We start from the raw sequence: 21,467 nt of genomic DNA on the forward strand, positions 1-21,467 counted from the left end.
TAGGTATTTAATTGAACAACAAAAAAGTCATTATAACCGATGCAATACTATCTTATTTATTAGGAAACTCGCTACAGAAATGTATGAAATCTTTAGTGAACAAAAAACAAGAGAGTGCCTTCTCCTGTGCATTATTATTTATTGTAAATAAATAAAAGAACAATAAAAACCTACTCACAAAGGTCAGATGCAGGCAGCATCTGAACAAGGGGCATGCCCCAAAAACGCTTTCAGCCAGTGGGGGCTTGGATGATAGAGCAACCAACGTGCCTTTGCCGGTCTCATCTCACCCTATAACAGCCTTGCAGATAGAGTCATCCTGTGACTCCTTTGTTTAGATGCTGCCTGCACCTTACCTTTGTGAGGAGGTTATTGTTCTTTTATTTGTTTACAAAAAATGATAATGCACAGGAGAAGGCACTCTCTTGGTTTTTGTTTACAGATGATGTGATAGTCCCCCTGACTGTTAAGGAGCAGCTTCACTGTGAGAAGATGTGCTACTACTATCACTATTATATATGCTGGATCCAGTGTCAAGATCCTTAGGTGCTGGTGTGATCTGTGTCGTTACAGAAATGTATGAGTTTAGTGGGCTCCTGAAAGCATCAACAGGTATTTTGGCAGTTATAGGAAAACACTTTCAGTGGTATATTTAACAGACCCAAAGGGAGCAAATGAAAGAAGGGGTTATATACTGTATACTATAAAGTAAAACTATGGGGGTTATTCACTTGGCTGCCGATGGCAGACAAGTGAATAGCCAAGCCGAAGTGAAGTGAGCCAAACGCTGTTTGGGTATTCACTTCTGGCTTGTATGGCTGATTTCAGCCATACATCGGCTCTGTATGGCTGCCTTCGGTCAGAAGGACTTCGACTCAGCCAATCCAACATCTGGATCGGCTGAGCCAAAGCTCGTGCAGCTCACTCGCTGCCGTTCACCCCTATGCTCATAAAGGCCGAACAGCAGTGAGTGAATAGCCGAACGCCGCCGAGCGGCATTCGGCTTGGCTGTTCTGTTCTGTACCTCCGTGGTACCGAGCAGAATAGGAAATCAGTGAAAGGAGTTAAAAAAAATGTAAACAAATAGTAAAAGTAAAAAAGGCTGGCTCGGGCTTGGTTTATTTTCGTAGCATTTTTTTTTCCGAACCATATGCATTTCACTCGGCCGCCTTTGGCTATTGTGAATAGTCCATACAGCAGCCGCTCCAGCGGCCAAAGAGAGCCGAAGGATCAGCCGAAGCTACGGCTGGATCCTTCGGCCCCTTCGTGAATAACCCTGTATATATGAAAATATATTACTGCATTATTAATTCATTATATTATTCTATTATTAATCATATTAAAATTATTCCATCCTTTTTTTCTTTTACTTCTGTATGGTTCATAGGGCCCAGTTTAAATACATGATATTTTGAGCTGTTCGCCACTTTTGAAAGTGATGAACTACAATCTCAATACAAATTGGTAAAGTAAATGTGAGGTTGTAGTCCATCACAGGAGCGAGCTTGGACCAGTGATTACTTTACAACACACATTATGTCCAGATGTCAATTATGTCCAGATGCGGCTTGTCTTCCTCAGGTTCGGACGGGTCGTCGCGCGCCTGGACTTTTATTCTGGCAAGTTGGCTGTCATCGTGCATCGTGATTGATGCTGGGTTACATCGATGGAAGCATTTTATTTTATTTTTTTAAATAAAGGAATTGTCAAAAATTGACAGTTAAAGGATTTTTTCTAAAAGTGTGGTGTGTTTATTTACATTTTAGTTTAAGCCTTTTGTGAATGAGTAGGGGAACAAGTACCTTATGCATTTACAAGGGGGGGGGGCGGCATCTGGGTGCCCCCTTAATTAAAAGGGTACCATAAGCCCCCTTGCCGCCAGACCTAAAGGGTCTGGTATAAATCGGAAGGGGAACCTCCAGCTTTTTTTTTTTTTCTGCAGACTGTAAAAAAAATGTCTTTTTTTTTGCCTTTTGTCTGTCACTTTGCTGCAAGGAAAATTCGTACATACTACCGCTAACTAATTTCATCCTAATCCCGAAACGAATTGACTTGTGGACCCAAATTACAAAAATCTGAATGAAAACGAAACAATTTTTTTTCCGGTGCACATGTCTACTCCTGAGTTTAGTGTCGCTTTAATCTAGTAATCTAGTCATGTGTTTGATAATCTGAGTTGTTTGACTTACCTTTTTATTCTTCATCAGATACTCATTCTAAGTAGAATGCATTCAGAAGCCATTAAAGAATCCCTAAATATTTCAATTGAGAAAACTGAAGGTAAGACATTTAATATGCAGGCTCTTTCCTCACTATTCCTGCATTTTTTTTAATCGATTTTGTAAAATGTTACGTGGCATTTGAACATTTTCTATCATGTGCAATAAATGTTACATACAGTAGCAATTGAACATTTTCAACAAAAATAAGTACATTTTGCATTATGTTGCATTTTCTGTGTTACAAGTAAATTTCCCCCACTGTACTTCTTACAGTATGTAAACTTTGTCATTGATTGGCTGTACAGTCAGATTTACTAATTTTAGGGTTCCACATTGAAGCTAAAAGATTTGGCAAATATTCTAAGTGTTTCTATTTTTAAATGTTTACTGACATTTTGACAGGTCTAAAAGCAATTGCCTTGTGTCCTGTGAGTGGAAATCCATTTCTGGATCCAAAAAATGTATTAGACAGGTCAGTAAATGCTTTTTATTATTCAAGGAATGCCATAATATTATAACTTCACAGGCACTAAAGTGATATTTTCTTCAGGGTAAAGTGATGTCTGACCTTGGCTAATTATGGTCTACAAATGATAATTGATTTGAAATGTTTGCAGGCATAACTTTATAGTAAGGTTAAACCTTTATATGCATTCATAATTTGTTTGACCTGTTATAACATGTTCTATCCCAGTGCTGACCATTAGTTCTTGGCTTCCTTTCATGTTGTTTTAAATATTGAATGTTGTGAAATGTTGGGTCTCTGAGACATCTGAAACACACAAATTGTAGAAATGTCACCAGCACACCAGTCCTTTTGGGATAGCAAAGCTGAAGAGATGAGTCTTAAGGGATCGCCTAAAGGCAGTCAGAGTGGGAGATAGATGGGCAGATTGGGGTAAAGAGTTCCAGAGAATGGGGGGGACTCTAGAGAAGTCCTGGAGGCGAGCACAGGAGGAGTTGACAAGGGAGCTAGAGAGCAGGAGGTCTTGGGAGGAGCGTAGGGGATGGTTAGGGGGATACTTTGAGACGAGGTTGGAGATGTAACCTGGGGCTGAGTTGTGAATGGCCTTGTAAGCAAACCTTTCTTGGTTTACCAGTTTTGCCCATGTAGATAGTGATTGCAGCATTAAAATAGAAAGACCTTTGCTTTGATTGTAGGTCCACTTTTAACTTAATGCTTTCTTTTGAAGACACAGGAAACACAAAATAGATAAGTTTAACAGAATAATATCAACCAGTTATCTAAGCAGGCCAGTTATTTGGCTTGAGACTGACATTACATTTCCATGAAACGGTCAACAGAATTTATCAGATGTTTGCTGATAAAACTTTACCAGTGAAATAATATGTCTGATAAGACTAACGTTGTTATAATGTGCTCATGGGCCTTTTTTCCATGGAAAATGCAGACACACTTATATATATATATATAAAACAATTTATGCCTGCTGACTCAGGGTAAGATGAGCGACAATCATCTTTCTAAGTTTAAAAATAGTTTCTAGTTTTATATGTACCTCAGGGGGTGTGTCTGATAGGTTCAAGGCATATAGCACTTAGTCCCATTTGAATCCGTCCTGCCTTTGCCAAGAAGAGTGGTCAGACAGTTTAACCACCTCTGTCCAACCATGCACTAGCAAGGAGACAGAGTTCTGAGTGACATCGCTGGTTTGTGGCAGAAGGGTTTGCTCTGGAGACCGGCAGTGCTATTCATAATAGGTCACACAGGGCTATGATGTCTCTTCCGGGCTAGTGTATTTACAAGCAGCCCTAGCAGATGGATCACATAGCCCTGAGTGATCTTTTATGAAAGAACAATCAGTGCTGTTGGGGCCAGTACAGGGTATGACACAGCACAGACAGCACTGAGCATTCACTCATAAAAGATCACTCGGCGCTGCAGGGCTATGTTATCTATCTGCCAGGGCTACGTGTAAACACAGAGTGAGCTTTTATAAATGAATGATCAGTGCTGTTGGAGGAGTGTCATTAGGGTTGCCACCTTTTCTTCAAGCGAAACCCGAACACTCAGGCGACACGCAGACATTTGTTTGGGAGAATAAGTCGTAGCGTATTCATATGTAAATTGCGCCGCCCATTCATATGTAAATATCACAGTTGAGACTGTTTTCAGTTTTTCAGTGGGGGGCCAGTCTTAATTTTGGTTGTCCCTGTCTGCTTGACATCTTGTATCCGGGTTTCTGATGCCATGAAACCCGAACACAGCATTCAAAACCTGGACTGTCCGGGTGAATCCTGGACAGGTGGCAACCCTAAGTGTCATACACTAGGCCTGATAGCACTGATTGTTCATTCATAAAAGACGATAAAGAGGATGTGGGTACCAGTCTTGCAATTAGGGGGGACTGAGGATCAGGTGAGTATATCTTCTTTATTTTCACCCCCTAGACCTAAATTTTGATAAATCCTGGAGTTCTTCTTTAAAACATGCATTGAATAGAGTTAAATGGTAACACATACCGTATTTTTCGCTCCATAAGACGCACTTTTTTCCCCACCAAAAGGGGGGGCAAAAATGTCTGTGCGTCTTATGGAGCGAATCCCTCTCGCCCAACGCTTGGGACATGTAGTTTTGGGCGCCGGAGCGAGTAGTTTTTTTTTGTATATTCAGCCCTGCTCCTGACAAGCAGAGCTAAATGTACAGTGGGAGCCGCTGCTCGTTTAATACAAGTGAAGTCACTGCGTCCTATGGTCCGGTGCGCCTTATGGAGCGCGAAATACAGTACATAATGCGTGTAAACTGCAATGCACATACAATGCAGTGTACCTAAACCAAGGTGTGAACCTGCACTACCAATGGCAATATAAAACATTTCCTGAGGTATTGAGCTATAAAATTACATAAGGAAGTTTAGCTTTTATCATCAGGAGAACAGCTGAGGCCTCATTTAATGTCTAAATATTTATTTTCAATTGTTTAAAATTAGCTTATAGGACTATTTGATATATTAGCTGATTTAAGAAAATGCAGCAGTGGGGGAGTGGTATAGAGTGTAGCTGATGTGTCACTACCTAATGACCTATGACAGCTTTAAAAATGCTCACTATGCTTTCAAAATCCCAACATGCATTGCACCAAAGCCATCTAGAGGGACAAGCAGTGGGTCCTTTGGGTGCTAAGGAGGGTGTTAATGTAGGTGGCGGTTGTCCTTAGTTTTTCTTTATCCTCCTAGATTTCTTTGCTATTTTTGGTAAGTTCTCACAAGCCTGCATTTTTCCCTGCACACTGCAAGAGGTTACCCAGCTAGGGCAAAAAACATTAGGCTGCACTAAAACAATGTTACTTCTCAGCACAAATTAATATGTTGTGTTCTGATTTTACAGATTAAGAAAATTTTCCTACATTATAGTAAATAACAAGCACATAGGAAGTGACTTTCCTTGGGTTCACTTCTCCCTTGTTATTGAATATGACTGCACTGATGTTTGGCTAAAGCTGTGTCAGGACCTGAATGTTCCACACGTATCCTTTATAAGCCAGTTTCCAGATCCTTCTATAATAGGTAAGTAATATAAACATGTTCAAATAAGAAAATAAAGTTATCATTACTTTCAGTAGTATTACATGGAACTATGAGAACATAGAATGTTGCTAGGGAAAGACATAATCATGCTATTTGTGTAATATGCAATAGTTACACACAAAAAAAGAAAGACACCAAAGCAGGGTTAGTGAGTGACTGTGAATGTATTGTTAAAAATAATTAAACAAAATTGCATGCAGATGTTTACTTCATATTCTTGTTACTGGCATCCATTAGTGTTTCTAAAAATAGACTTTTACAGCAGCTAGAATCACTATAGCTAGATATTGGAAGACACCTTCAATTCCTTTTGAACTGGTAAATGCAAACTGTCATTGATAATGATCACAAATTAAAAATTACCCACTGTATTGAATAATTGGGTAGAAGTCTTCAAGGGTGTTTTTGTGCAACACCTTTCAGAAGCACCAGGGCTTCCAAAAAATATCCTTCTATCCTGATTCCCCACCTGCTCTCCTTCTTAACCACACCCCTATCTTCCCACTTTTGTATACTTATATAATTTTCTGCATTCCTTCTGCAAAAATCTGCTGCATTTTAAAACCTGGAGACTAATTTCAATTATACTGTATGTAAGATGCTATATACCTTGTATAATAACACATAAATACAGATTAGAGGTAAAGGTAAGCATTTGGAAGTTTACACTTTCACTATGCATATTTCTGAAATAAAGTATAATTTAATAAATGCAAAGCTTCATTTTGTAAAATATTGCAATCGATGTGCAAGAACATACGTAAGTAATGCACAATAGGAACCAGGGAGCCAATGAACCATGTTATTTCCTTATTACTTATCATAAACACAAATGACTCAGACTTTGCAACAATCCCATGAGAATAAAACATACAACGGTGCTAATCTAGGATAGGAAAAACAAAAATAATAGGATTCCCACTCTGGAGTAATAGGCCTGGTAGGTAAGGATTCATTCACACAAGCCAGCACACTAATACAGACTGTTTTAGCACACAGGCTGGTGTCCAATGTGTAGTGGCAGCGAAGGGTGGTTTCTGAATAGATTACAAAATGTTTTGTTCTTAAAACATTTTAAAAATGTTAACACATTGTTGTGCTCATTTTTTTTGTAAGAGAACTCGACATACTGCGAGAAAGAGCTTCTTCTACACATTCAAATTCCTTATGTTTTTCTGTCATCGGAAGGACTTACAAATAACCCAGAGATACTACATCTGCTAGAGTCAAGGTAAACCAATGCAGTTAAAATTATATACATGCATAGTAGGCAATATATAAGAAAACTGCAATCAAACACATTTTATTTTAGTATAACTAATGTGTAGTATTGTGCAAAAATAAAAGGTAATTCTACACTGTTCATCAATGTAAGGGGGGATTCTATATGGACCACCAATGTAAGGGGGTAATTCTACACTGATCACCAATGTAATGTGGACATTTACAATGACCCCCATTCCCTCTCTGGCCACCTTTGCACCTCAAACCCCTCTCTCTGCTAACTTCCACACCTCCCTCTTTGCTAACTTTTGCATTCCAAACCTCACCCCCTACTCACCTTTGCACTCTAAACTCTTCCCACCCCCCTGTTCACATTTAAGATCCCATTCAAATGGAGCATTCTGGTATTCCTGTGTCAAGAACCTATCAATTTCTGCGGCAGGAATACCTGGTGTCCTTGTGGCGTCTCAGGTTGGCTGTGCGGCATCTCAGATGGGCTGTGCGTGGTCTATGGTGGGCTGTGCAGCATCTCAGGTGGGCAGTGCAGCATATCAGATGGATTGTGCAAGGTCTCAGGTTGGCTGTGCATGGTGTAAGGTGGGCTGTGTGGGGTCCTAATAGAGCTGTTCCGGAGGGTTCCGGAGGCTTTAGCGGGCAGTTCTGGGTGGTGGGGTTCCCCTGGAAGGATGAAATATGCGGCTGGCAATGTAAGCAGTGCCACAAGGTCCTCAGAAGGCTGCAGTGATGCTGTGATTTAAAGATTTAAAGTGCTGGAGTTGGCGCTTGGTAGCAGGGCATTTTCACAAGTACAAGTATTCGTGAAAATGCCCAGTATTGGCACTAGTAACCAGTAATGGCAGGTGAGGTTCTGCCTCACTGGTTTCGGGGTGGTGTTTTTTGCTGCCCCCCTGGAAAGTGCCGTCCTTGCGGCAGATACGCCTCCTGGCTAGAGTTATGCTTTAAAGTTATGATTTCCTCCTTAGCCCATTCTTCTGCATTTATGTTATTTGAATTAATAGGCAGACTAAGGAACCATCTTACTTCCGTGTGCTGTCAGGTTAAACTAATTCATGAGTATGCAGCAATGACTTCCACTCTTCTTATTTCATGAGCTGGATTTGATTTGTTGCAGGTATAATATGACATTTATTGAAAGGGAGTGTTGTCCATCTCTGCAGCTATTTGGAAAGGCTGACAACTGTGCTGTGATCACTGTAGATGAGTCCACTGTCATCATACTGCAGGTACACTATTTATTGTTAGATATATTTTTTCAATACAAAAGCCTGTTTTGATATATAGTACACTATATTGTATTTAAAAGGCCAGCCTGCCTAAAACTGATTTTTCAGTTTACTAGAAGCTGATGGCCTAAGTTACACAAATTTTTATTTTTATTTCCTGTAGTTACCATTAACAAAATGTTTGTACTTGGGTTCCCAGATTCTCAAATCTGCCACTGCTTTTAGATTGGGATCTCAGTTTTCCTATTTTTTTTCTTACTTCATGCAATGAAGGCACTGTAGCAGAAGAAAGAATCAGGCTACAAGGGCAGTAAAGGGGGCAGGGAACCCTTAAAGATCTGCGCTCCCCATACAAATCATTGGAGCCTCCCCTTTGTGGCCCCCACTGCCAGTATTTTAAGGCTTTGATGTTTTAATAATTACCTTTCTTGGGCTAAAGCCAGTTGCAATGCTGTAGGGTCCTTTTCCTCTTTGCCTCTTCTCCACGCTGGGCGGTCCTCACTTATGCAGAGATCAACACTGATGTGGTGGTGTCAGCTAAACTCTCTGCACCAGTACACTGTGAATAATTGCTGTTGATGCCTACTTAGTTGGCGTGGCCATGACACCCTGAACTCACAGTATGTGCTCAATCCTCCAGGTTAAAGTACACTGAGCATCATCAACCTTGGAAAACTAAGAGCACCTTGTGTCAAAGAGCAAGTACTGCCGAGGGGCAGCTACAGACTGAAGGTGTCTATGACAGCCAGAGTATGCACAGAGCATGTACACATTGGGTGTCTGGACAGGTGTCTTTCCTATGAGCCCAAAGGGTAATGTCTGGATAATGCTGAATGTGAGAGACCTTTTGATGACTGCATTTTAGTCCCAGATATCATATTGTTTTAGTATTTTTAGTGCCATTCCAGCTGACCATTAAAAATAAGGAGGAATTAAAAATGACTGAATTGAAAATGAATGAATATATATTTAAATGTCATGCAGTGTATACCGACAGAAAAATTCAATTTCAGGCTATCAGAAGAACCAGTAATTGTCCTTCTTGCTGAATGATGATAGCATTTGTACTTTCCATGTAATAACTGTAATTACTGGTTTCAGTTTAATTTTCCTATCCATATTATAGTATGCCTTATAACCTTCTAGAATGGAATATTTGATTCATATTTATTTGCATTACCGGTGTGAAATGTTTTGTCCGTAAAGATAGAAATGTTTCCAGCAATCAGTGTTGTATGCAATGACCCCAATGAAAAAGAATCAGATAAATGATTCTGGTAAAAGTCACGATGGCTCACTATTTATTTAGGCTCCTGTAATAGCTACTGTGTGAGAGTATATCGATACACTCCCAAATGAATGTGCTACAATGAAATATGTCAAAACTGCCAAAGAAAACATCACATAAATGACTTGTGTAAAACTGTGATAAATAGACTCAGGAGTTACTAATATCACCGGCATCACCATTTCTGCATGACGTTTTTGCCAATATTAGCTGCTAAAGTCATTTCAAGAATTTAAATTGCACCTCAAAAAGCACAACAAACTCATGGCAGGTTAGATTAGGCTGTCTGTACCCTTTTCATTGCAAAAGAGTAGCACAAACTGTGGTAATAATCACCTCTGGCAGTTTTAGACAACAACCCTTTTCATAGCAAAATCATACAAGACTCCGCTGTAGTCACCTTCAGTACTTTCAGGCAGCAAACAGCTTTTCCTGTGCAGTCACTTGCTGCGTAGCCCGCATAGGGTGGACTATGTCTTTAACAGTTAAACATGGTCACTGTAACTGCTTTATTCGTCATTGTACAGAATGGCCCATGCACATTCTTTTCATCTTTTTGTCCTAAAATAGGATTTGATGAACACTATGTCAAATTATTACATACGCCCGTTGCTGCAATATAACAGTTTGGATGCTTATGTTACCAGCCTGTTGTATTTGAGCAAGATTTTAATCTTCAAGACATGTACTTTCAGTAAAATTTGGTCTTAGTAGCATTTACCATGGAAGGATTAATACATGCAATCCTTGTTGGATTGGATTGGTCCTAGTAGCATTTACCATCGTCAGGCAATTAATTGCGAAAGGCCCCTTTGTGGTCCTGAAACATTGCATTGAATTAGATTATGCTACAAGAATGTTAAGAAAGAAGACATTCTGAAGCAGATTGGCGTGTGGACAACATATTCCTTTAGTGCAGTAGTTCTCAACTGTGTAACCCACATTTGACCTTGGTCATTAAGTCATGACCCAAATCGCACTGAGCTGGAACGCACGGCATTGGGAGGTGTGTTTAGGGTGCCATTCAAGTGCAACACACCTCCCACAACAGAATTCGTGGTAGGTCAACCTGCCACATGTGCTTCCAGTGGAGACTATAAGCATCCATGCCGATGCTCATGGGGCAAACATGTTCTTCCATTGTCAACATGATGAAGCCTTCCCTGAGCAATGACAGGAAGCTGACGCAGGACGGATAGAAAAAGGGTTCTAAAGGGAAAAAAGGTAATTGTTTATGATTCACAGTGCTATTATGGTATTATTGCTGTCCTTGATGCTGTTAGGGAAATTTCACCTCATTTCTTCGCCCTGTGAATGTTGGATAAGAAATAAGGGGGGCAGTTGTCACTAAGACAAGAACATTAAAAATTCAGGCCCAGATACTGTAGTAAGCCTTCAGCTATGCCAGCACACATAGTTTTTGTTCCAATTGAGTTCAGTCCAGGACAGAATATGATTCCATTGAACCGTGAGAGTTAGGGAGTTTGTATTATAGATTTAATTTTATCTGCAAATTTTCATTGGTGTTATTTAATCATTAAATTCCATAGTATTATCAATAGTCTAAGTGCAAACACTGCTTCCAGTGCCATACTGTGGGAAGTGTGCCAAGTTAATAATGTTCTATAATAATACATCATCCTGATAGCAGTATGTATCTGTACCTGTATCTGCATGTGCTCATTGCCTGCTAAGTTTCATTTTCATAGATAAAAGAAGTATCACTGTGAATGTGTTTTTTAACAGTAGTACCAAACTCTGGCAACTTATTGTAAAATGAATGTGTCAGTACCTGGTAACCAAGTGTAAAAGGCAAATGCTTATCCTTAGTAGCACGGTGGAGAAGCTTTCCAAATAGCATGGTTGATATAGTGTAAGGTCAAGGTAGCCTAATAAAAATTATTACACCCGGGTAGCCTAGTGGAGATTTTTATTGATAATTTAAACATTTTTATTAAACCTATGCAGTGGGATTACCTCTGCACTGCAAGGGTTAAGTGCTCGTTTTGGTATAGGGAGGAAAATTAAAAAGTTATACTCACCTGATCCCCTAGGCCGACTATTAAGGTGCCCATACCCCGCGATCGTACGAGAATCGTGCAGTGTAAATGAAGACATGCGACCGTTTCTACTGTACAGTCGCACGTCTTTTGTTTAAGGAGCACGCTAGAAAACCGATTTTCGGCTGGTTTGAATGATGCTCGGGAGACAAATGCCGAACGGGCCTCAGGGGGGCGGGCTTCCAATGATCGCAAGTACGATCTGCCTGTCCAAGATGGGCAAATCGTACGTTTTTTTAATTACTTTACACCCATCGCAAAGTCTTGCGATGGTTGTAAAGTGTATGGCCACCTTTAGGCAGATCCCTTCCACCTCGTTCCCCTTGTCTGCAGTTGTCTAAGGTTCCTGAATAATCACCTTGTGTATAGGACGTACAGTAGTACCAAACTCTGGCAACATATTGTAAAATGAATGTGTCAGTATCTGGTAACCAAGTGTAAAACGCAAATGCTTATCTTTAGTAGTACGGTGGAGAAGTTTTCCTAATAGCATGGTTGATATAGTGTAAGGTCAAGGTAGCCTAATAAAAATTATTATACCCGGGTAGCCTAGTGGAGATTTTTATTGATAATTACTGGTTGCCTATAGGGACAAAAGCATGGAATCCATTAAAAGCAAATTAAATTAGTCACCTGCAACCTGACTGTTGGGCAGACTCACCAGGGATGCTATGAGTAATAGCTTTCTTTAAAGAAGAACTCTAAGAAAAATGTGTATTAACCTATGCAGTGGGATTGCCTCTGCACTGCAAGGGTTAAGTGCTCGTTTTGGTCTAGGGAGGAAAATAAAAAAGTTATACTGACATGATCCCCTGTGCCGACTCTTAGGCTGACCCCTTCCACCTCACTCTCCCTCCTCTGCAGTGGTCTAAGGTCCCTGAATCATTCTGTATAGGACGTGAGGACACCGAGGGACATACCATCGCTGGATTATAGGTGGAGACAGGTAGGAGGGAGCGCTGTCACAGCTGGCCAGCTCGGAGGACCAGGTGAGTATAACTTTATTTTCCTCCCTAGAGCAAAAAGAGCAGTTAACCCTTGCAGTGGGGCTACCCCCAAAATGTTACCCGGAGTTCTTCTTTAAATCTGAATTCTAGGCAAACAGATAAATACACAAGTTAAGGAGTGTTTTACTTGTGAGAGGAGTTCTATTTCCATCGCTTCAGTCCTTAGATTTACACAGCTCTGTCTTGCAGAACACGGGACTTTTCTTTTCTACAGTTTCATTTTAACTTGCAGGTCCCCTCCCCAACCTAGCCTGTGACTGTAAAGTGAAAGGAGAAGTAGCACACTGATAAACTCAGCTCATGCTATCAGCATGGATCCTTGCACTGCAGCACACCTGATTAGCTCTTTCTATTGCTTCTCCCTCTGTGGGATGCTGTACATACTGAACAGTAGACTGCAGAAGGCTGATACCAAGTCAAATTCAGAGATACACACTGCTTGCATGTAAAATATACATTTTAGGATGGACTAGTGATTACAGACCTGCGTCATTTTGTACCTTATATAGTTCAGCTTTAAGTGGTCATGTGATATCCATTTCATTTTCTCCAATTGTACCAGCAATCGTTTTTACAGTTCCTGACATATGCAATTTCAACAATACCTGCAAAACCATTTAGACTTATAATTGTCTAAGATGTCATAGATCTCATTTTAAAACCACCATACAATATTAGGGTGAATACTGCTTTGCTTTGATGCAGGAGACATGGTATATCTGAAACTTACACTCTAATTTGATTACATGTTGATGAATGATATCCAATAAAAAATTAATGTGAATTAAGATGGAAGTGAGTATGTGAACTTTGTGACTGATAGCGGGAATAGGCTTCTCTAATAGTTACATAGTTACATACATAGTATTTGAGGTTGAATAAAGACATTAGTCCATCAAGTCCAACCTATTAGGATCTCATTCTAGGAGTACCTGTACCCCTGTATATTACGGTCCCTTAAGAAATCGTCCAAAAGTTTCTTGAACAATTCCACATTATTTGCTGAAATCACCGCCTGTGGCAGTGAGTTCCAGACCCTAACCGCTCTAACTGTGAAGAACCCCCTTCGCCCCTTGTGCTGGAATTTTTTTTCCACCAATTTTAGATGGTGGCCTCTAGTTTTTGTAACGGAGTTCATTTTAAATAGTTTATCGCCAATGTTGCTATCACCATTGAGCATTTTGTACATGGAGATCATATCCCCCCTTAATCTCCTCACCTCTAATGTGAACATGTTCGCTAGTGCCACCACTCCCCCCTCCTGACCCCTCACCTTTAATCCCGGGATCCGCTAGCCCATCTGCGGCCCGGGATTGGCTTGGGAGGGCGTAAGGAGGAAGAGGGAGGGAGATCAGCTCCTTGCTGTTCTCCCTCAAGGATCTTCAACCTTATCTTCAAAATAACAACAAATACACCTTTAGAAATGTTTTGTAATGACAATCTACAAACACATACTTCTAGATAATTGCTGGCTTTGTGTTCTTTATATACCTTATTTTTCTTTCTCTCCCTCATTCTTCTCACAGTGGCCATTTTCACAAAGGGCAAGTTAATTCATCTCCCTTTACTTCCTGGAGCTCTGGCACATGTGACTAGTACATGTGGCCATGCACATCATTGCAGGGGGGAAAATGCCTTTCCCAGAGGTCACACGAGATTTTACAGTTTACAGATGAGATTGCCCATCTGTAACCTTTTCAGGATGCATCTCTTAGGCATGGGTTACGTCACTAATGCCTAAGAGGACTGGGGAAAAACCATAATTGTAAGTATAAACAAAATATGTTTGTTTTACTAATGACTGTAAGATGAAACAGAGCTGCATGCTGATATGATTTTTAGTGGAAGGGGGAAAAGGTCCACTTTAAATAGAGTAGGGAAGGATTAGAACTTTAAAAATACTTGTCCCTATTGAGGAGATTTTTCACCAGATTCTAAATGCTCACTATATCCTCATGTTCTGCCTGATACACGTTACCTGGACAAGAAATGAGGGGAAATATCCTTATGGGTACACAGGTTCTAAGCTTTTCTGACTCTACTGAAAAGGGTGTTTCTTTTTTTGCTTCCTGTGTCCCCAGTGGAGGAATGACACTGTCTGTTCTGTCTGAAATAGTCATATAGACAGAGAGAAAGGTGAAATCTCCCAGTTGTAGGATACATACAAAAATATTCTAACTCTTCTACGTTCTCTCTAGAAATAAAGAGACAAAATCATTTTGGCTGAATATGGACAATTGTTCTCCTGTGTGGCACAGTATCTGCATAACCATACACATTACTGCTGAACTGTAGTGAGTTGCAGATAAAATTCATTAAAGCATGCTTTAGTTTTTAGTTAAAGTGGAAGTAAACTCGCCTCCCCTTGCTCCCTCACCAGCGCCGACATCTTTGCCTGTTTTTTTTTCTTGGTTTTTCTTTGTCTGTCTAAAAAGGTGGCCAAACACCTTACAACCATTGTACAGCTTTTTTTGTCCTGACATCGCACCCACGTTCAATTTTCGTTCAAACAGCCCATCATGCACAAATCAAAGTAGTCCACGATTATTGTTCGTCAGCACCACTAACTGAACGATTTTCCTTGATCGAATGACCAAATTTTCGTTTGAACACGTGCAGTTTTAATTGAGATTTTTGTTGTACAAAAACGCCACTAATCCGTCGATTTTTGTCCAACTAGATGAAAATTTTCTAGCCTGCTTGAAAGACGAAAATCTGCCAGTTGTACAGTATGGTTGTGCACTTCACATCCCCTGGCATATTTTCGGACGGAAACGCGTTCGCAGCCGAAAATCTGCAGATAATTGTAAGGTGTATGGGCACCTTAAATCAGCACGGCCAGAGTAATGTAACTTACACAGATGCACACAGTAGTTCATTCATTCTGGCACCAAAGTATGCCAAGAAAGAACAGGCAGGTAAGTTTGTTGTACATGCTATGTCTCATGCAAAATGGCATGCATTAAGTGACTTCTGTTTATGTCTTTGTTGTTTATTTAATTTGAGCAATTTTCTCTAAAATAGGAACATAAATAAAAATATTTTAGCAAAGCCTTATGTTTGATTCAATTTTAATTAGAGTCTGGAAGGACTGATTCCTGATAAGTCAGCTGAGAACCTGATCCTCAAACTTGTGGCTCTGTCTTTGCAATACAGCTGCTGCTGGGTCCTCTTATATGCTAAAGAAAAACTTAACTCTGAGTAAGTATCTCCAGAAGACAAGGTAAAGGAAATCGATTTTATGTGGTTACAGTTCTTTAAAAATGAACCCCACTTAAAGTGGCATTAAGGATATTTTTTTCCCTCCCCCCAACGTTAGTGTAAGGACTTACCTTAAATGATGCCTCTTAATCCGATCATCATCTCCTTTCCTGTGGTTTTTAGCTGTCCCTCCAGCGCTGATGCGGGTCTCCGGTCCAGCGATGACTCCTCCGTCCTCCTCTCCTCTGATGTCCCACGGAGTCTGTGCGGGTGCATGCTGCTCTATAGACTTACCTTGTGTCTCTCCTCGTCTCCCGGCCAAACATCTGAACTGCGCTTGCTCCCGCCCCAAGATCTTTTGCGGCCGCCCGAGACTCTTCAGATGTTCAGAAAGGGAGCGAGCGGGGAAGACACAGGTAAGTTTAAACCTGTTTAAAAAGGTTTTTAAAAAATAAGTTTTTGCATATATCTACTGCTTGCTAGCAGTAGATATATTCAAAAACACGCTGAGAGTTTAATAACCCTTTAAATTGCTATTACTATTCTGTGACTTTTGAATCACAAGCATACAAGGCAGCACACCAAACTAATTTAGTAGGGGATTACGGGAAACCAAATTTGCTAATTACATTCACAGACTCTGCTTTCTGGTTTACAGTCCTTGTATTTTACTACTCTGTCTCACAGAGCAAATATATGAGTTGTCTGATATATTAAAAACAATACATTACTTATACATGTGGCTGATATAATCTCTCAAAAGCTGTTAAAGCCTAATTAAACCCAGAGTCAGCTGAATGCATTCCAGGTATATCAAAACAACCAGTTAGCCCTTTCATGGTTCCCACCAGTGCCATAGTACCTCACTGATTGGAGGTGAACGTTTCTAAAGAACATTGTTTTCTTAGGATACACCTTCTAACATCTTTAAAGTGACACTAAACTCAGGAGTTAAATCTTACAAATCCATTCAAGTACCTTAAAAGAGAACTATGGAGTAAGTGTTTTCCCCCATAGTTCTCTTTAGGGTCATGGGAGGACATATACTAACCTCCTCTCCCGTGACCCAAAGCTCAGTATATTGCAAGCTATTGCCCGCGATATACTTAAGCGCTGCAGACGGGAAGGATCCCGACAATACTGTCGAGATCCACCCAGCTGCGTGAGTGACAGCTGGCTCTGCCTATCTAGAGGCACAGCCAGCTGTGCCCACCCCCTCCCCCATCCGTTCCTCCAGTCAACACTGGAGGATCGGAGAGGGGAAGGGGGGATCCCTGCGGGGAGCAGTGACTGACAGTCACCGCTCTCCGCAGGGGCATGATCGGAAAGTGAGCGAGCGAAGGTATGTGTTCGCTCACTTCCTGATCAATAGAGCCAACCTTCTTTGTCACACGTCGGCTCTAACTATGGGGATGAGTGGAAATCACTCACCTCATAGTTCTCCTTTAACTATTAAGAAAAATGTAGCTTATTTGTGCATCACTCGGCTGTAGATCCTCAAATCATCTCTGAATTGGTGCTGACACTGTCCTTCCTTCTGGAGGGTGGCTACTTTTGTTCCCCATGGTCCATGTGTGTGTTGTAAAGTAGCCACCGGTCCAAGCTTACTCCCATGATGGACTACAATGTCATGTTTAGTTTACTAATTTGTATTGAGATCATAGCCCAACATGGGAGCGAGCTTGGTGCCGTGACTACTGGAGCAGACAGAATCTGGTGCAATCACCAATGGCAAAGAATCAGCCTCTCTCTTTCATTTTCAAAGCCTAACTGAGCAAACTGAAAAGAGAAGCTGAGTTAGTACATTAAAGGAGAACTATGGGGTTAAGTCTTTTCCCCATAGTTCTCCTTAGGGTAACGGGAGGACAAAAAACTAGCGTCCTCCCGTCACCCTAGGCTCAGTATACAGCGAGCTGTAGCTCGCTGCATACTGAGACGCCGCAGTATACCACGAGCAGCTGCTCGCGGTATACTGAGACACCGCAGCTGAAGCGGATCCCGACAATTGTGCTGGGATCCACCCAGCTGCGTGACTGACAGCTGGCTCTGCCTATCTAGAGGTCTAGAGTCAGCGCTGGCGAATCGGAGAGGGGAGGGGGGAATCCAGCCCCTCCGCTGTCACGGCAGAGAGCCGTGACAGGATCGAGAGGTGAGCGAACGCCGGTATATGTTCGCTCACCTCCCGATCTACTGAGCCGACCTGTGACAGTCTCATTGTTACAGGTCGGCTAGAACTATGAGGTGAGTGAAAATCACTCACCTCATCGTTCTCCTTTAAGTGCTCGTTCACAGCAGCCCTCCTGATAAAACGCTCAGTTTTAGCAGGTGGGCTAGTGTAGTGTGACAGGTCTGGTGGGTCAACAGTGTGATGCACAACTTTTTTTTTTCTTCATATGGAGGGTGCAAATGGTAAACTCAATTGAGGCCCCCACAAAGAAACGCAGTGTACTGCACTGCGGTAATGTGTGGTGCGACACAGTGTGCTGCAAACAATGCAGCATGTCTGCATTTATTTGCAGCAGACCACACATCACACCCAAGTTGTGGTGTCAATGGGTCACATAGAAAACAATTGTTTTCTATGTGCCTTAGGGGTGATTGGCATTGTTCGGTTGCTGGAAAATGTCAGTCGCCGCATATAGTGTGAACCTTCCACAGAAGTCCTCCCTAATACTGCTTTTATCCTTTCTTCCAATAGCCCAACCACACCTAATATCCGTGCAACTCTGAATGTGTTTATAGACATATACAGTATTCATGTTCCTAACACAATGAGTCTCCAGACTTTATTTATAGCTATATATACACATATCTTTGATCAGATACATCAGTAGAGCTGTTGAGTAGTCCTAACATTAAGTGTAGTAGCAAGTAAGCTACAGATGAAGGGTTAGGTTCTGTGTGAGTTGTGGCCCAGCCCTAGACCTTACTGTGGTGAAGGCAGATAGCATTTACATTTTTTTTGTAAACAACCACCATATGTGGTTACCATCATAACAACCATTCATAAGTCTTCTAAAAGCACTCAATATAAAAAAAGATAAATCCTGCCTAAACTTAAAACTTCTATAGTTTATATTGGGTTAATTAGATCTGTTAATAAAGAGTAGTAGGTTTGGATAGAGTGGGAAAATGTTAGATTCTGTGTGAAGTTTTTATTGATGTTAGTGGCATTTCGACAGAGCGACTAGAAAAATCTAGATAACATTTTATTAGACTTTTTTATGGATCCACTAATCCTGTGGGGTTTTTTACTTCTTCAGGTACAATCTTTCAGAAATGACATTACACAATGTTGCTTTAGTCTATGCAGCTCTAACTGCATATTTGTCAAAATCAGAGGACTTGCAAATTAAGGTAAGAAAAAAATAAAAGGTATCCTATTTTAGGACTTCTTACTATAGAAAGAACGGAGATTACCTGGCTCATTCAATACAAACGTACAAGGAGCAAAACGCCAAGTACAAAGTGCTGTTCTTGAAGCAAGCGATCTGTAATCATTTTGTGTTGGACGTAAATTGGATTCAGAAGAGTTAATATGGGGTACTGCAAAGAATAGAATGTCCTCTCATGATTATTCTGCATTTAGGTGTTACTAGGTCTAGATACCCATGTTCTGGTCTATTTACATCGCTTCAGTGGTTTCAGCGTTTATTGATTGCCCATATTTTACAGCAGCCACACAGTAGTCAATAATGACAAATCCTCATTGACAGATGTGCTTTTCAGACAGGCAAGTAGTGCCCTATGCTGGGATCTTTGTACTTAGCACTTGACTCTCTGCAGTGTTTATTGAATAAGCCTAGATGCCTGCATATGTGGCCGTTTTACTGAAAACAACTAAAAATTTTAATTTTCACCTTTCAGGATTACAATTTAGTAATTTTATACTGATATAATTTTTAACACAACAGAGCTTTGCTAAACACGATCCCCCAATCTTACATTTCCAGTTGTCAATGATTTCCTGCACATAGGAAGTGAATGCAGGAGGGAAGGCTGTGCACAGGAAAGTCACTGACTTTTGCATACACAAGAGGTAGGGTGCAGAAGAGGAGACCAGTTAGATCAGCTCCCAAGTAGGCACAGCTTACTTTGTAAAGAGTATAGCAGATCACCTATAGAGGCCAACACTATCCTGTTCGCCCTATATAAACCAATCTTATCTAACAATAAAGGGGCAAATCATTTATTTTCTTCCTCCCTTAAAGAAATAAACACCCGATAAGGTATGTGAAGCTTTGTTAATTCTATGCATTGTTCACAGCAACAAATTTCACACCTCTACTCATTTAACTCTCTGTACCACCTTCGGTTGAGGACTTTGATTGACCAGGCAGCAGACTTGTGTGATTTACCTGCGCTGCTTCCCCCCTCCCTTCTCTTTTGTCCGCTGCCCTTTTCCTTTCTCATATCTATAGCAACATAGACTTTATTCAAGGCTCTCAAATGCACAAGGTACCTCTTCTCTCCTTTTCATGCAGAACATCACACTTCTACATGCAGCAATGTATGCTTCTCTATTATACTCAGTGGTTCACACATATTACCTTAGACCTAACTGTAATGTGCAATGTCTCATGCCTCTCTATTACACACCATATCTAAGGCCTCAACTAGACACAGTGCCTTTCACATGTTTTAATAGCCGCTACTAATCCAAATTCCATCAAAGAAGAATAAGACATATTGGAACCATAACATAGATTTGGCAGCACAAGCCAAGGGAGTGGGGGAAAGAAAAAGAATGCACCTTTAATGGCCGGGACAGGAGTATGATTGCATTATCACTCACAACATGATGATGTTATCAATCTGTACGTGTCATTAATGCATATTCAGATAGCTTCCCAACAATGTTGTAAGTTGATGTTATCAGATAGCTCACAGAGTAATGATCAATGTGTTCAGGAGAAATATGCAGGGGCTTCCAGTTCAGTATTCCAGATGTAGGAGTCGGCTAAGCAGGTACCATTCAATTGTATGGGCCCAGTATCACTTAAACCCCCTGTAAATACAGTGGCTCTGCTATGGTTAATACAAACTATTGGTTCATCCGCATAGCAGTTAACTCTTAGGTAAACCACATCTGGCCTCCAATATAAAAACTAGGGAAAAGTGCCCGAGTTGACATAGCAGTCACCTGTTTCCTCCCTTTACTAATTGACTGCAGAGGGAAATGATAGCCGGAATTTCATTAGTTGCTGCAAGAAAAAGATTGTATTGAAATATTTAATAAAGAACACTTCCACTCGCTTAAATCTTCTTTTAAGTGCTTCTTTGCCCACTTTTGTTGACACAAAAACTCAAACGTCCACACAGGTTTTCCCTCGTAGGGGTTTTTCAACATAACGTACACACAGTACTTGCAAAAAGAACACAGACTCAGGTTCTTGGCTTTTACTTTCAGTGTCTGTCTGTTTTGACTCACCGGTTCTCTGTCTTTGTCTGTTTCTTTCTCAGAATAGTCCCAACTGTTTCTCTCTCACAGTCACAATCCTCCAACTTACTTGCCACACAGGCTGTTTTTCACCACACAGGTGTATTCAGTAACTCAGCCTTCCTGACCCCTAGACACTGGAACTGCCAGGGTCGTTATTGTGACCCGGCCCTGGCGTTCCTGCCCCGCCCCCCCTGAGATAGTGCCACTCCTTCCCTGCCGCCCTGCCTCCC

General features: G+C 40.9%; 1 protein-coding gene across 1 annotated transcript in view; it reads left to right on the plus strand.

Moving 5' to 3' along the window:
* CUNH9orf84 (chromosome unknown C9orf84 homolog) overlaps positions 1 to 21,467 on the plus strand; it is a 100,760-nt gene that overhangs the window by 55,360 nt on the left and 23,933 nt on the right. The window contains exons 14-21 of the mRNA XM_018569949.1: positions 2,208 to 2,280; positions 2,625 to 2,694; positions 5,571 to 5,749; positions 5,843 to 5,865; positions 6,907 to 7,001; positions 8,127 to 8,238; positions 15,673 to 15,794; positions 19,058 to 19,151. Of these exons, the coding sequence (XP_018425451.1) occupies positions 2,208 to 2,280; positions 2,625 to 2,694; positions 5,571 to 5,749; positions 5,843 to 5,865; positions 6,907 to 7,001; positions 8,127 to 8,238; positions 15,673 to 15,794; positions 19,058 to 19,151 (768 nt within the window). The remainder of the gene's footprint in view (positions 1 to 2,207; positions 2,281 to 2,624; positions 2,695 to 5,570; positions 5,750 to 5,842; positions 5,866 to 6,906; positions 7,002 to 8,126; positions 8,239 to 15,672; positions 15,795 to 19,057; positions 19,152 to 21,467) is intronic.

The sequence above is a fragment of the Nanorana parkeri genome, unplaced genomic scaffold (assembly GCF_000935625.1).
Source record: "Nanorana parkeri isolate BGI_ZX_2015 unplaced genomic scaffold, ASM93562v1 scaffold1432, whole genome shotgun sequence".
NCBI lineage: Eukaryota > Metazoa > Chordata > Amphibia > Anura > Dicroglossidae > Nanorana > Nanorana parkeri.